This window comes from Panthera uncia, chromosome F1, assembly GCF_023721935.1.
Source record: "Panthera uncia isolate 11264 chromosome F1, Puncia_PCG_1.0, whole genome shotgun sequence".
NCBI classification, from domain to species: Eukaryota; Metazoa; Chordata; class Mammalia; order Carnivora; family Felidae; genus Panthera; species Panthera uncia.
This window is the reverse complement of record NC_064813.1, coordinates 11,874,071-11,890,267: the sequence shown is the minus strand read 5'-3', so window position 1 is coordinate 11,890,267 and position 16,197 is coordinate 11,874,071. Positions and strand designations below refer to the sequence as shown.

Sequence of the window (16,197 nt, the reverse complement as noted above, 5' to 3'; positions counted from 1 at the left end):
TTTGATAACTGTTGCCAGATGATCAGATATCAAGCCTGGGTATTTTCTAAGGATTTCTTCTCCCCAGGAAGAGGCATAGCGGGTACTCAGTACCTACAGCTCAACAATAACTTAACGGGGGTATACGTGCCGCGCAAATTGCCCAGAGCTGTTAAATGGCATCTCCAAAATATTGCAGGCATTTAATTTTATTACCATTTTTTTTTATGCTTATTTATTTTTGAGAGAGACAGAGACAGAACGCGAGTGGGTTAGGGGCAGAGAGAGAGGGAGACACAGAATGGGAAGCAGGCTCCAGGCTCCGAGCCGTCAGCCCAGAGCCCAACGGGGGGCTCGAACTCACGAGCTGTGAAAACATGACCTGAGCTGAAGTCAGACCCTCAACCAACTGAGCCACCCAGGAGCCCCAATTTTGTTAGCGTTTCAAAGCAGAATTCCGGGGTCGGGTGTTCATGCATGGTGTCTCAGGAACTCTGTGCTGCGCCGTCATCAAGGCCCCAGCACCACATGGCAAATCTTTGTGTTTCTGTCCTTTAGCCACCTAGGAACATACGGAGTTTTCACAAATGCTGCATTTGACCCAAGCCCTTAAGGTAAGTCCCCCGTGAAGATATTTTTGAAGTGGGGGAAAGAGAAAGAATACTAAAACTTGACTTTTTAGTATATAATCAGGAGTTACATTTTTAAGCATGTATTAAATTTTTAAGCCTTGAAGGAAATTGCGTTGGCAGCAGGGGACAGGGTACGTCAGTAGAGTGACAATAGAAAGTAAGTTTATGCGAGGATTTCCATTTCCTCCGGGATAGAAATGCTCTAATAAGACATAACTTCTTTCAGGATGTGTGACATTCCCATTAATGGCCGCTCGGTGGTATTAACAACACTGCGGACCTAAATTTCATATATTGAAAACAAAGAAACAAACAAAGAAAAAAAACACCGCGGCCTTGCTTGATGACCACAAGTCACACTCCTGGAAACATTCTACAAACTTTCATGCAGCCAGTCCCCTATGTGACCTGCTGGAACACAAAAATAATTGGTTACTTTCTCTGTCCCCCACAGCTCAGTATGAGTAGTTGGGTTTCCTAAGGAAAGGAGCCTAAATGGCAGATTATCTAGAATCTAGAAAGAGCTTATGTTGATCCTCAGGGACAGAAATGCTAAGAGCTAGCTAGCTAGCTTGCTTGCTTGCTTGCTTGCTTGCTTTGAAGGCACATGTAATTATTTCAATTTCTTTCGTCTCATTTTCAGAGACCTGTCCTCCTGGTCACCTCACTCAACCTCCATAGGATCCTATTTTTGAACATCAGGCTTCCTGCCAGACTGGGCTGTAACTGTGGCATATTTGCTGCAGCTTTCTGGAAATACTTGTAAAAAAAAAAAAAAAAAAAAGGCATGAAGTTTCCTGTAGATTAGTCCTGGATGACAGCAGAAGGATTGTGCCACAAGCCCGAACTCTCCACCCACCCTTCCTGCTTCACCTCTTCCTTAAGCCTCAGCAGCCAGGACTGGATGCCTGCAGTGGTCTGTGGGTTTTGCCCAGCTGTCCCTTTCTTGAAAGACTCATTAGCCAGAGACTGAAGCATCTGACTTACCAGAAAGACCAGACTGTGGAAACATAAAAAAATGCCTCTATTTTTGGCTTGGAGGAAGGCATACTCTACTTTGTTGGGAGGCGGGTGGTGTCTGTGACTTGAGGGGACTTCTAGAAGATCTTCTGGGGTCTCCAGGGCTTGCCCTTCATGAAGCTTATCACACCCTGGCTGCAAGCCTTCCGAGAAGCCTCTGGTTGGCACCAGAGGGTGCAGAAGACCGAGAATCAAGACAGGAAGGCACGTGTCGCCTTCCCTCCACCGGTCAGTCCGCCCAAAAGGACCTCAAGACCAAAATTCAAATGTGCAATTAAAAGGATTCTTCCCAAATACCACGCTCTATTATTTGACGTTTTGTTCAAGAAGGTCTGTGTACATCATTTTGTTTACATCAGTGTAATGCATAATTACTGCTGTCCCAATGGTAGATTGACCCTTCATTCGGTCGGCAAATATATACCACACCACACCACCCCCAACACACAAAATCAGAGAAGAAAAAGAAGTCAGGAAATCAGAGAGGCAGAAAAAAAAAAATCTTTATCATCTGAACGTTCTGTAAGAAAGAACAGATGTTCTTTATTAAACCACATGTTTAATGCATAGGTTGTTGAAAGTTACACAGTAGTTATCTGGAACTGATGCCAAAAAATAGCCAAACGGTACAGTTGCCTCGTCTCTGTGAGGCAGTAAACGTGTCATGCAGAACAAACAACATGTGGGTGCATATGCAGATAAAAATGGCAAAACCGTCTAGCTAAAGGGTTACAGTAACTTTGCAAGAGCTTCAGTGGTAACCTTGGGGGATTTAGGGACTCGCTGCTCTTCAAAAGCTTCTCATATACTGTCGACAGCATCTCTGACTGCTTATCTTAGGCCAATCACTGGGCCGGGTGTGGCAGGACGGTGGCCACCGGCCCCGTGTCCAGAGTCAGAATCTGCCATTTGTAAAAGGTCCTCTGGGGAATTCTGATGGTGGACCGGCTTTCAAACCACTGCTGTCACAGATACAGAAGAGTAAGGCCCTGTTCCTGCTCTAACAGCTGATCACCTAATTGGGGAAACGATAGACATCCCGGCAAAGTAACAGAGGGCGAGCAATACGAGTGTTTTGTTTGAATACTGCTGTAGGAGCTCATAAAGTGGGAAAGGCAACTTGAGTCCAGAAGGAGACTCGGGAGATACTCCTACCGGGAGATAGGTAGGACTCGATTTGAACTCAACCAGTGGGCAGCAAAGACGAAGAGATGGGCATTGTAAGTTGGCAGAGTAGTATCGGCAAAGCAGCAGACAGAAAGAAGCCTGCGTGGAGGGAGAGTGAAGCCTGGAGGGGCCCGACGTCACGGGACATCACCTCGTGCGAGGTGCCCCATTACAAGGTATCCAATCTACCGAGACAAACCGTTGAGACAGAAGCTTGGAGGCCCGCAGGTTCGGGGAACCTCGGACAGCGATAGTGATGCTTCGGACAACCTAAGCCTCCGATTTTCTAGCAAGGGCAAAATAAGATCTTAAGGCCCCGTGAAACAGCCCAGTGCTCGGGGAGACACAGGGGGGCCCCTGCAGCGGGAAAAACACAATCGGAGTAATACGCGTGTGCGGGCTCCTCTCAGCCGCGGGCGAGTCGGGCACCTCACAGTATTCTTTTATCTTGCTAACAGTTGCATCGGGGGAAAGACTCTCATCCCCCTCTCGGGCCGATGTTAAAACCGAGCTCCAAAGAGGTTGCGTCGCCGACCCAAGCCAGCACGGCGCGGGGAGTGGGACTGAGGTCTGCTCTACTGATTGCCTCTGCGGTGCTGCCTCCGTGGCCTCGGGCCCTCCTCCGGCCAGAGCCGGGCGCGGGCAGCAGTCAGTGCGGTGGTCCAGGCCCGCCGGCCCCGTGCCTGGGCTCAGGCCCCCGCTTGCTCCCCTGCAATTGCAAGGTGTCCCTGTGCCCCTACCACAGCAGAACACCCTTTCCCCCAGGTCGAGAGACCGACGCGGCTAGGGGCGTGGGGTGACGCCGCACTGGGAACTGCAGAGGGCGTAGCAGGTGTGGACGTCTTCGCGGTGGGTGGTGAGGGGGAGCGGGCTCAGCGGGTGCAAGGGCCGGACCGCTTTTGCCCGCGGCTCGTTAACCCCTGGGCCCCGCCCCGCCCGCGAGGGCCTCCATTTCTGCCCTTCTCTCCACCTGCGGTAAAACATTCACCAACCCCTCGCCCTGCCTCCTCCCTCCCGTCCCCGCGGGCGGGGACCCAGCCAACCCCCTTTGGCCCGGAGGGGCGCTGGGAGGGGAGGACGGCTGGAAGCCGCGGCGGCCTCGGCGCCCCGGCCGAAGGGCGGGAGGACACCGCCACCCGCAGCCTCCCGGGGCGCATTGCAGCCGCGACGGCGGGCCGGCCTGCTGCGCGGGGCGCGACCGGCGGCGGACGCGAGCGCGGCCCAGGTCCCCGGCTGGCGGCGGCGGCGGCGCGCGGGAGCGGGGAAGCAGCCATGGCCCCGGGCTGCCCGCGCCTCTGGGTCCTGGTGGTCCTGGGCGCCGGCTGCGCAGGCTGGGGGCGCCCGGGGGCCGAGGCGGCGCGGCTGAGGCAGTTCTACGTGGCCGCGCAGGGCATCCGCTGGGACTACCGCCCCGAGCCCGCAGACCCGAGGTGAGGCGGCTGTGGTGGCCGGTGGGCTCCCCCCCGGGGAGCATCAAGTTACCTCTTCTAGGGAGCTCTTCCTTTGCAATCGCGGGGCGTGCGCAGCAAAACAGAGCGGGAAAAACAAAAAAAGCAAAAAACCTTATCGCTAAGTTTGGAAACGGAATTGCCAGTTTTGCTTCTAGCGAGGCAGCGTATTCCACGATGCAGTGTGCGTCCTTCCGAGGTTTTGGGAGACACAGGTGCCGCTTTCAAGAGTTGGTGAATACAGTTTCGTTAGAGCGGCTCATTGGGGGTTTAGTGCGGCGATGGATGCAGAAGCACCTCATTCGCCCTTCCTGCGAAGTCCCAGGCCAGAATTTTGGAAGGCTCGTGTTTTTTTAGAACCTCTAAGTTACATATTATTTATTTCGTCCTCCACATGGCTTCCTCTTCTGAAACTAAAGATGTACGCTTTGGCCTTCATTACAAGCAGAGTGCCCAATCGCGGTCGCCAAATTGCCACAATTTTGTTGTGTTCTTACAAATGACTTTCAGACCATCAGCCGTCCGTAAATGTGCAACATGTTTATTCCTTTACCTTGTCTTCCACTTCACGTGGCTCGTTTTATTCACATTCTTAGTCCCTGGGATAAAGTCTACCCCGGGCTATTTTGGAAGGGTCCCTGTTAACAGACATATGTAACGAAAAGGTGGCTGAAATAATAAAACTCTATCTTTGAATTGCAAACTATTTTTCCTAATTGAAAGGTTAAAAAAATAAGACTTCCCAGCAATGAAACAAATTATAGGACCTACTCACTCTTTCCAGTTATATTTTTATACTTTTTAATGGTCAACCTCTCAGTGTGACTCAAGTTTTTTTTTTTAACTTAACATCACAGTTTACGTGATTGTGAAAGACATGTTCCTCTTTTACAATTACAAAACCAAAGCAATCTGCCAAAAAATAATGTAATATTTCAAGAGTCTTGTAGCGTATAGCATTAGATCCTTCAAAGAATTGCTTTGTAACTGGGTTATTTTGGAGAGTACTACATACTATCTTGGTCTTGTAATAAGAAGAAATCCTTGCTCAAAAAATTTATTTTAAATATTGTCTTTCTTTTTTTTTTAATTTTTTTTTAACGTTTATTTATTTTTGAGACAGAGAGAGACAGAGCATGAATGGGGGAGGGGCAGAGAGAGAGGGAGACACAGAATCGGAAGCAGGCTCCAGGCTCTGAGCTGTCAGCACAGAGCCCGACGCGGGGCTCCAACTCACGGACTGTGAGATCATGACCTGAGCCGAAGTCGGACGCTTAACCGACCAAGCCACCCAGGCGCCCCTAAATATTGTCTTTCAAGTCGATGATCTATCTAGATCGCACCCACAGCCTTAGGAAACTGCCAGAAACCCCGAAGAAAATAACAGGCTTCCCAACATTAATCTCTCTTGCTCGTGGGCAGACAGTAACACGCTTTGCTGCCTTCACGGGGGCACCCCGTGCTTGTGCTTGGAAGTTTGCTCTTCCTTCTGTAGTTGACTCCGAAAATGACAAGCAGAACCACACAGGGCAAAAGCCTGAGTCACAGAGTCACATGGTGAGTCCACAGGGCACCATGACTGGTTATCCGATCCCCTCACCCTGTGGTTGAGTTTCCAGAATTCGCGTAAGAGTCATAACCCTGGTGCCAATCATTGCTCCCAAACCGTGGAATGATAACCGAGGCCAACTGTCAATATCTTTGAACCTCAGATCATGTCATTTCTCTCTCTGGCACTTTCTAGTGAAAAATCTAACCCGTACATCTGGCTGCTTAAACTCAGAGCTTGTGCTCAAGTGGCCTGCACCCGCAGCTGAATGGCACTCACTTTAAGGAGATGGGTCTAGACAATTCCATTCTTTGCCAAAGTGTATTTTAGCACAGAGCAAAGATCTCCCCTCTTACTTCACCCAGTATTAGCAGGAGAATGCCTTTGAGAGGTGACATATATCCATTATTCTTGTTTGAAGTCTGAAGTAAATGTTTTTGAAAATTTCCCTAAGGAAACTTGTTCAGTCACTTACATGTATGTAGGTAACAGGTCTTGAAAACGAAAATGTATATTTTTTTCCCCTCTAGGGTTCTAGCTTTATATGATTCTTATTATGATCAAATCAGTTTTAGAGAATCCTCATAAATGAAAAATTCATCATGCCTGTTGTTGGAAATCCTATTATTTTCAGCTTTCTACTTAGATTATTTTTGAATAGCAATTCAGTTGTTCGAAATCAAAACAGATATACCTCAGGATGTACACACAATATGTACAGAAATATGGTAGAAAATATGCCCTTATTGAACAAAAATTAAAATACCCCACACAAAAGTCTGATTCTGCTTAGTAAAGCTTTTATGCCATCATCCGTGGTCATGTATTTCAAGATCGGGGGTTGGGGAGGGGAGGGTTGTTTTCAAATGTACTAAAGATTAAATAAATAGAAATGGATTCCCACATTAGGGACACAGCTACCATATGGAATCTTAAGATTCTTGGGTTCTAAGAACTCTCAGAGGTAATTTTGTTCATTTTTAACATCGATGTTTGACCTTCTACTCCCCCCCAACCCTAAGCACCAATCCCACCCCCCAAGTGGTTGTCTAGTTTCTACTGAACGCTTTCAGCGACTGAGAACCCAGTACCTTGAATAGCTAACTACTCATTTCCAAAATACTTTACTCATACTTCCTTAAATTCTGCCCCCAAACATTAACACAATTCTTGTATCCCACATTTTAAAAAGTTTAAGAATTACTGCAATTGACGATTTTTCTGCTTGGTAGGAAAACATGGAGACTAAAAACCAACTTTTATTACCTCTTAAAAATATGACTAGTTAGCACGTATTGGATATTTACAACGCGCGGGCTCCAGGCCCTTTGCAGGTAGCCGTTTACATAATACTTGTAACAGCCCCTTGAAGATTTCACTATTATTCTCATCTCACACTTGTAGAAACTGAGGCACAAATGGATTAAATACATTGTTGAAGGTTAGACAGCTAACAAGGGGTAGAAACGGGATTCAACCCCAGACACTGAGTCCACAACGTGTTGTCTTAACTACTGCACTATATAGATACTGCAGCAAAGGTGGTGAGTATCCCATTCTGTGATGCCCTGATTTTAGGGGGGGGGGGGCACCCTCTCTGGATTAGGAAGCCTCACAAAGCCAGTTTGTTCAACGGGCTTAGACATTTTTGAGAAATTTCCCCCAACTACCTTCCCGTTTCCTTTCATCTGGAAGACCGCAGTAGGAACGCTGTGCCCAGCTTTAGCGATGCAGAAGGAAAAAAGGCCAGAAACAAGCTCAGTGCTCTCCCTGACTCCCCTTGTGTGATACTTTACCATGAATACAAGGGTTTCACCTCTTTGAGTCTTGGCTCTGCCACTTTTCCATTGATCCTCCTCGGGACAAGTTACTCAACATTTTCTGAGATGTGGGTTTTTCATTTGTTTGTTTGGTTTCCAGGGTGAATCCGCAGGGCTTTTATTCCATTAGCCCATCTCCAACTTCTCAGCTAGAAATAGGGTCCACCAAATCAGTGTTTTTTTGCCGTGTTCCTCAGGTAATTTACATATGTATTTGATTCGTCAGTTAAAGAATTGCCCATGTGTTTATTCGTATCGGATTTGGTTGTGGGTTTAGTCATTTAAAATCTAAGCCTAACGTTTGGGTTCACACGATGATCTTAGGTCCTTTTTTAGAAAATGGATTCTGGGGCGCCTGGGTGGCTCAGTCGGTTGAGCATCTGACTTCAGCTCAGGTCGTGATCTCGTGGTTCATGGGTTCGAGCCTCGCATTGGGCTCTGTGCTGACAGCTCGGAGCCTGGGGCCTGCTTCGGGTTCTGTGTCTCCCTCTCTCTCTGTTCCTCCCATGCTCTCTCTCTCTCTCAAAAATGAATAAAGATTAAACAAAAAAAGAAAATGGATTTTGAGTACATTAGTTAAGGCAGACTCAATTTGGGAAAGAACAGTTATTTCAACAGAATATTCTTAAAGGGATCAATAATTGTTTTATTAACTTCACGTATTATTCATGTTTATAAAATCTTGGGTTTCTGAAACACAATTGAAATACTGGTGTTCCTACCACATATCTGAGGACACGAGAAAGCCATCTGTCTTGTGATGAGATATAGATGTCTTATATACCTTTCAAATTAATTTTTGTATTTTATTTCTAGTTCGAATCCTTTTGCAACTTCCTTTCAGAAAATTGTCTACAGAGAGTATGAACCATATTTTCAGAAAGAAAAACCACGATCCAAAATTTCAGGTAAGCCTGAAGTATACTATTTAATTTTGAAGATAAACCTCTACGAATAATTTGATATTCATATATATATGTAAACCGTCTATTTAGGACCATCTTTGTAGAAATGCGTGCTTTTGTTGTTTTTAACCAGTTCAGGCTACAGAATGTGTGGGTCCAAGTGCAAAGAGAAAATGTGGGGCCCCTGGTTCATATTTTTGAGAATTTCAAGGCAGGGGGCCCTTCTTGCCCGTGAGGTGACATGGCCAGGAAGCTGGCTGTTTTTGACATTGATCAAAAAGCTTGACAAAACTTTGAAGTGTTTGAACTTTTAAGTTTATTCACGCATTGAACAGACTACTGTTGAGCACCCACTATGGGCTGGGCATTGAAGCAGGCGGTAGTGGACAAGACAGAACCTTACCTTGTCTTTCTTACCCTTGAGTGTGGATGAACCTTAACAAATAATCCGGTGCCTCTGTCTGGGTCCCTAGACTCACTCAAAGGAACCATATATGGCTGATTCTTTTGCATCGGTTTTCCCATCTCTTCTCCTGTTTTATTTATAGTGTGAGATGTACAACAGCTGTCAGTTTCGAAGAGAAATCTCTCCTTTTCCCTCCTCTCTTCTTTAATCAAGGCAAGTGGGTTGAGTGGGTTTTTGGGATCTTGAATATGGTACGATATTCCGCAGGAATGATAGAGGCCGTTAAGAGAGAACTTCCTCCAGCCGGGCCCCCTGGTCAATAATTCCCTCATCCTCCCACACTAACCAACTGAAGAGGGTCAACTTTCCCAAACTCCTCCTTCTGTCTCTCCGTGCAAACCGTTCTGTCCTGCCTCCTCTGACCGCCCTTTACCTTCAGTCTTCCCTCTGCTGGAGCCTGCCCTTCAGTCACCAATCAACAGTTTTGGAGTTTTACAAACAAGAATACAGTGACTTAAAATACCTAAGGGCTCAGGGGAAGAATCCAGTGGAAAAGGGGAGGATAACAATATCTGAGAGAGAATAATTGCTGGAACCAGATTCAGAAGAAACAGGAAGTGAGGGGATTCAAAGCTTGGGCCGAATTAGCTGGAGATAGATGAGATACCACCTTCACGGGGGCTGGCGAGGCAACAGACGATAAGGTTACTAATAGAATTAAGTTTGTAGTTGAGGGCAGAAAGCTCAAGGATCTCCCATCCTCTGTCACAGGGTCTATTCACTTTCATAGCTCTGGCTCCACGTTTTGTATGTACGACGGATACTTCAGAACTATTTAATTAAATTAAATTGTAGGTGGGTGAGGGGAAAATGAGCTGGGAAACATATTCATTAGGCCTGGAGAGAAGAAGAACTGGGCAGGTGTTTAGAGCCTTGCCTTGTGTGGCTTTTGCCAAGTGACTGAATTGAATCTCTGGTCTGTGTAAGCCACTATGCTGAGTGATGGAAAGGCCAGTGCCAACCTGGAGACTCTCTTTTAGCCACGAAGGAGTCATTGATAGGTTTTGGAGAGGAGAGTGCTGTGATCAAAATCCTTTGAGATGATTAACTTTTGTGGACATTTCCTGATTCAACCTCATTAATTAGAAGTAGACCTTAATCAGGGCGCCTGGGTGACTCGGTACTTTAAGCGTCCAACTCTTGATTTGAGCTCAGGTCTTGATCTCACGGTTCGTGGGATCGAGCCCAGAGTGGGGCTTTGTGCTGACAGCGTGGAGCTTGGGATTCTCTCTCCCCCCCTCTCTGCCCCTCCCCCATCTAAAACTAAATAAATAAACAAACTTAAAAATAAAAGTAGACCTGATCATTAATTTATGTGTAAGCCCTGTGCACTTACAACATCACCCCTCTGTCAACCCCTGTATTTCTCATTACGCATTTGTTTTATGTGAATTCTGAGGCATTTTAACACCCGTTTTAAAAGGAGCTGCTTCCTGAACTCCCCAAGTCACTTAACGATGAACCCCTGAAGGGCAAGGGTAGTATTTTATTCACTGGATCTCTACAGTAGCTGATAGAGTGGGGCAAACTTGGGGTAAAGGAAAAGTCTGAGAAGCTCTGGGTTTAAACACTACCATTGACTATGTGACCTGCCCCATCCCGCAGCCTGGTCCTGTGTCATTGGTACCTTTTCCCTGTTTCCTCCTCCACCCATCTGGCGGGTACGATTCTAGCCGAACCTGGAGCCAGTCATGTGCCACTTCTGCAGCGTGAGCCCAGAAGTCATTCGAATTGCGGGTGGGGACTAGGCTGTAGGACCAGAGGTCTGAAGGTGCCTGTCCAGCGAGGTTTGAGGACCCGCGGACAGGTGGAGGGGCCAGTCTCATTTTCGGGAATCCTGTCTGGGGCTTGAAAATGGTTCGTTTTGACTCCGAATTTTTTCCAGGAGGATTAAGAAATGTTTGCTCCTGAAGGGGCTTTAAAATAACCCCACGACGGGCTTTCCTGTTTTCTGTAGTGCGCTGTTCACCTTGAGAGCAGGGGGCTGGGTTAGCTGGCTTCAGAGCCAGCTAATAGTTTTCAAGTCCAAAACCATTTGGTACATGCTGTGCTACCTTCTTGGGACCACAAGATAGGCGGCTCCTTCCCCCCACCTCACTGTCGGCCACTGAGGAGAGGGTGGGATGGGTCTCGGGCCATCTGGCCGACGGAGTTGCTGAACGGCGGCTCAGACAACGTCCAGGCCTGTGTTTGCCCACGTGCGGGAAGGTATTTGGGGTGCACTTACGAACACATCGCTTTGTTTTGCCTTAATTCCGAAGAAACCGAAAGGGAGGCAAATAAACATTCCACATCACTCACTGCAGCAAGAGGTCTTATTAGGTTAAATAACTTAGAAGACTTATCCTGGGCACCGGGCATTTGCAGCCCCATGATGCCAACAGACAAATCGCCAGGGCGAGGCGCCCATGGCAACGAAACCTGTGCACTCTGTGACACCATAGCCCTCTTGTGGGCTCCGGGGCATCCCAGCGGGTGGGAATAGCCAGTGGGGGCTTCTGTCGGCAGCTAGGACGGAGGGCAGCAGCCAGAAGACAGAGGTCAGCCAGTGGAGCCAGATGTGGTCAGGAGTCAGAAATGGTGTAGACACTGGAACCATTTCAGGAAAGGGGGGCTTCTGAACCCGCTCTGTGCGAGGTGGGAGAGAAAGGTTCAAGAGTCCGGAGATTTGAGTTCTCGCCCCAGCAGTGCCACCCAGTGACTGACCTTGAGCAAGCCACCCTCCCTGCCCCCATGTCCTGGGCTTTGTCACTGTCTCCAAAACGAGGATTGAACGACGTGACCTCACTGGCCCTGTGCAGAGCTAACACAAAAACAAACAAAAAGCTTCAGGCACATGATCAGCATAAAGCCTAGCACCGGGAGCTCAGCGAAAGGAATAAGAAAACTGGGTCCTGGGGCAGCTGGGTGGCTCAGTCCGTTAAGCTCCCAAGTTTGGCTCCAGTCACGATCGCGTGGTTCATGGGTCCGAGCCCCGCATTGGGCTCCCTGCTGTCAGAGCAGAGCCCGCTTCACATCCTGCCCCTCCTCTGCTCGTTCTCTGTCTCTCTGTCTCTCTCTCAAAAATAAATGAACTTAAAAAAAAGAAAACTGTGGGTAAAAAGATAGGAGCAGAGAAAGGTAGGGCCTCTGTCTCAGAAGTCCCATTTTCTCTTTGCCAATAGGTAGGCATCCTATCTTTCAACATCCATTGAAACATCCTTTCGACATCCATTATCATTTCGACATCCTTATCTTCATCATTCCCAAGGGGCAGAACCCCTTCGGCCATATAAGGTAGCGTATTCTCAGGTCCCAGTAGTTAAGATGGGGACACCTCAGGGAGGGCCTTCATTCTGCCTACCACGCCCACCAAACAAAACCTTCCCACAGTGGCCTCCCTTTCAGAGAATGACACCTTCCTGCACCCAGCTGCCCAGCCAGAGTGTCACCGACCATCCACAGCAACTTGGACCCCTCACCGTCCACCCATATCCCATCCATTGAGGCCTGGCAGTCTGGTCTCCTAAGAGCTCTCTAGCATGTTCTTATCACCTCCACTACTGTAACTTTACGGTAACTCACCGACATCACCCCCCTGGAGCCTTCTATCTGCTCTCTCAACATCCACTCTGGATTCTCCTCGGCTCATCCTCCACCAACGCAGCCAGAGATTTAAAACCCCAAATCTGGTCCATGTCTCACTTCTGCTAAAAACTCTCTAATGGCTTTCAGATACTCTTAGAGGAAAACTCTAAATGGCCCAGAAGGCCCTACCTGACAGGGCCTCTGACTATGCCTTCAGCCTCACTTTCTGCTCCTTTCTCTTGCCTGTTAAGCTTCACCTTCACCATGGCCATCTGTCAGTTCTCCAAAGAGGCCAAGTTTTCTGGTGCCGCGGACCCTTTGCACGTGCTAATCCCACTTTGACTTCAGTTAAAACATCGCTTCCTCAAGGAAGTATTTCCCAACCCTGATCCCCTCCATGCATCCGAGATTGGACGAAATCCCTCTGTAAAATGCTCTTCAGGGTGTTCTGTACTTGGCTTTCATAATACTTACCATAGTTTGTCATCAAATGTTGGTGGGATTATTTGTTAAAATCTGGCTTTCCTACCTTTTTTGTAAGCTCTGTGAAGGCGCCTATTTTAGTCACCATTATAATGCTGACAGCTAGGACAGTGTGGGCACTCAATGAATATGTTTTGAGTGAATGAATACATATAGCATGGGGGTGGACTATTAAAAGGTGGTTAAAGGCTCAGTATGTAGAGTCTGATAGGTTAGCTGCCTCTAATTAGCTACATACTATTGGGCAAGATGTTGAAACTCTCTGAGGCTCAGTGTCCTCATCTGTAAAATGGGTATGTTAATATCTCCTTGAAGATTTGCTCTGTGGTCACAGACTTCAACTGGCATTCATGGGCAGTGGTGATGATCATTATATTATCTCGATATTATATTGCTCTCCTGTGATTCCTAGTGGAGAGAAGCCAGCCCCACAGAGTTTACAGATGGCTTGGCAATGAGAGCGGTCAACTCTTGTCACTTGTCTGAAATAGGACTTCTGGTGACAGGTTCTCAAGCTTTAAAGGACATCAGAATCAGTCAGGAGCACATGTTCTTCACAAAACCCCAGTGATTTCCCATTTCACTTAGGAGAAAATCCAGAGTCCTTACCATGCCCCCTAAGCCTCACATGACCCACCCCTCCCTCATCTGTTCTCACTCTGCCCTCACCATTTCTCTTTCAGTTCTTTGGATCCAGCAAGCTCACTCTTGCCTCAGGGACTTTGAACTTGCCTCAGGGCCAGAGTACTGCATGATTTGCTCCCTCACTTCACTGAGGTCTCTGAGGTCTCCCACCTCAGGGAGATCTCATGGAGCTAGTCACCTTCCCTCAAACCACCTTGTGTAATTGAAAATGACCATCTTTCTTTTCTTGACCAAAGACAAAGACAGTGATCTCCAAGAAATGACGGTGGGTCTGAATGGGGGGCGGACATGGTCAGAACTATTCCCCCTCTCTCTTGACTTGTTTTGGGCACAAGCCAAGCATTTCTGCCTTCCTGTCCTTACCTGCCTGCCATGTAGAGGCAATGAGCTGGTCAGCCTCAGGACCAGGAGGAACGACCGCCATTACTCATGGGGTTCATGCTTAGCAGCTCTGGCTTTGGTAGTCCTGAACACAGACCCATTATAAATCCTTGTTTCCATAGGACTTCTTGGGCCAACTTTGTATGCGGAAGTTGGAGATATCATGAAAGTTCACTTCAAGAATAAGGCAGACAAGCCCTTGAGCATCCACCCTCAAGGAATTAAATACAGTAAATTCTCAGAAGGTAAGAGGAATTTAATATCCCCCTGTCAGCGGAAAATGTACAACTCCAACAGCCGTGTCAAACATTGAAAAGCAGACTGGTAACCACATGTTAGAGAAATCTTTCCTTCAACTGGTAATTACAAAAGTTGTTGCCTTTGTAAGTTTCAAAGAGGAAAATGAACAAGTTCTGGGGTCATCTGGACCTCAGGTTCTCACTAGGTTCTTGCCCTTATAGTTGGATGGACAAGCTACCTAATCTTCCTGAATTCCAGTATGTTCATCTGTAAAACGAGAATAGTAATACATGCACCCTGCAAAATGGTTTAAGGCAGGGAGGTCCACAGACTTTTCTGCGATGAGCCAGATGGCAAATACCGTTGGCTTTCGGATCTCTCTTGTAACTACTCAACAATACCTTTTTGCGCAAAAGCAGTCACAGACAACGTGTAAGCGAAGGAGTATGTCTGGGTCCCAATAAAACTTTAATACAGAAACAGGCAGCTGGCTGGATTTAACCCATGAACTATCGTTTGAAATCATGAGATAGGACTAGCCTGACAGAGGGCCAAGCTAACACAAAAAGCACACTTAATACGTGGTATTTTGTGGTGGTGCTTGTAGAAGTATGATTCAAATTTTGGACGTAGTGACGTGGTTAAGAACATACGCGTAGAAGGCAGACTTAGGTTCCCATTCCAGCTGTATCGCTTTTGACTCTATGGCCTTAACGTCTCTGAACCTCAGTTTTATCATCTATAAAATGGGAATGGTTATACCAACGCCGTAAGGTTGCTTTGAGGATTAAGTGAGATCGTTTAGGTAGTGAACATGGTTCCTGGAACATGGGAAGCCCTCAATAAACGACAGTGATGATAAAGACAACGAGGGCAAAGATCACGAGGACGAAGGTGATAAAAGTGACTACATCAGACACACGATAGTAAGCACCTATTGTTGACATCATTCTAGTTATTTCCGTTATGCTGACGTTCAGACCACAATACTGGTATAAGCACCGATACAAGAAAATTGTATCTATGTTGTAATAGATATTGGTATAATAACAGTTTTAAATAACTTCAGGCCCTTCGTGATTCACAAATCTTCTTCCTCCCCTGTGTTCCAGCCATCATACCTTTGAAGAGAGCAACTGAGGTGGAAAGTGGGTTGTAGCGCAGGTTCTAGAAGTAGACTGCCTGGTACAAATCCTGGCTCAGACACTTACTAGCTGTGTGACTTTTGAAAAGTTGCTTAGCATTTCTCTGCCTCATCTTTCTCATCTGTAAAATGAGAATAAGAATCATACCTGCCCCATATCGGTTTGGCGTCATGAAAGCCTTGAACAATGTCTAGCATATAGTAAACACTTGATAAACATTAGACATGATGGTAACATTGAGTCTTCAATCAACATGGATTCCAGTTATGTTATATCTCAGTGAAAAAAGTTTTAAAATATGTTCAAATAACTCCATATTTATCTGACAATTTATGGCTTACAAAGTGACTTTTACATTTATTATTTCATGCGTGAATTGATTCGTCAAACTCATTCCAACTAAGGTATATATGACTGATAATAGGTCAATGAACTACCCTTCCCAGGACTATTTGCATTAGTGCTTGATCTTTGGATTAAGGAAAAACAATGAAGGATTAACTGTGAAATTTCAGGCATCTTAAAGAGCCAATTTGGCAAGACTCTGAGTGAGGTAGCATGCACAGGAGTCTCTTTTGTGTTCTTAAAATCATATGGCAGCGTAGCAAACAACCATTTAACCGACCTATGAGGCTTCCAGATGACTACATCAAGAATTCAGCAATGTAATGTCAGAGGGGAAAACCCCCAAAATGTCACATCCAGGTTCCATTTCAAATAGGGGAGGAGATAAGGTTTGTGGACTTTGTA

The 16,197-nt window shown here is 46.7% G+C and overlaps 2 protein-coding genes across 10 annotated transcripts in view; both read left to right on the top strand.

Moving 5' to 3' along the window:
• The window catches only part of SELP (selectin P), a 39,752-nt gene extending 37,930 nt beyond the window's left edge, over positions 1-1,822 (top strand). For all 9 annotated transcript variants that reach the window (XM_049633894.1, XM_049633891.1, XM_049633890.1 and 6 more), the window contains 2 exons: positions 538-593; positions 1,255-1,822. In XM_049633894.1, the coding sequence (XP_049489851.1) occupies positions 538-592 (55 nt within the window). In that variant the 3' untranslated portion in view covers position 593; positions 1,255-1,822. The remainder of the gene's footprint in view (positions 1-537; positions 594-1,254) is intronic.
• A 2,040-nt stretch (positions 1,823-3,862) lies between these two features.
• The window catches only part of F5 (coagulation factor V), an 85,221-nt gene continuing 72,886 nt past the window's right edge, over positions 3,863-16,197 (top strand). Inside the window, exons 1-3 of the mRNA XM_049633883.1 lie at positions 3,863-4,228; positions 8,432-8,523; positions 14,185-14,307. Of these exons, the coding sequence (XP_049489840.1) occupies positions 4,071-4,228; positions 8,432-8,523; positions 14,185-14,307 (373 nt within the window). The 5' untranslated portion in view covers positions 3,863-4,070. The remainder of the gene's footprint in view (positions 4,229-8,431; positions 8,524-14,184; positions 14,308-16,197) is intronic.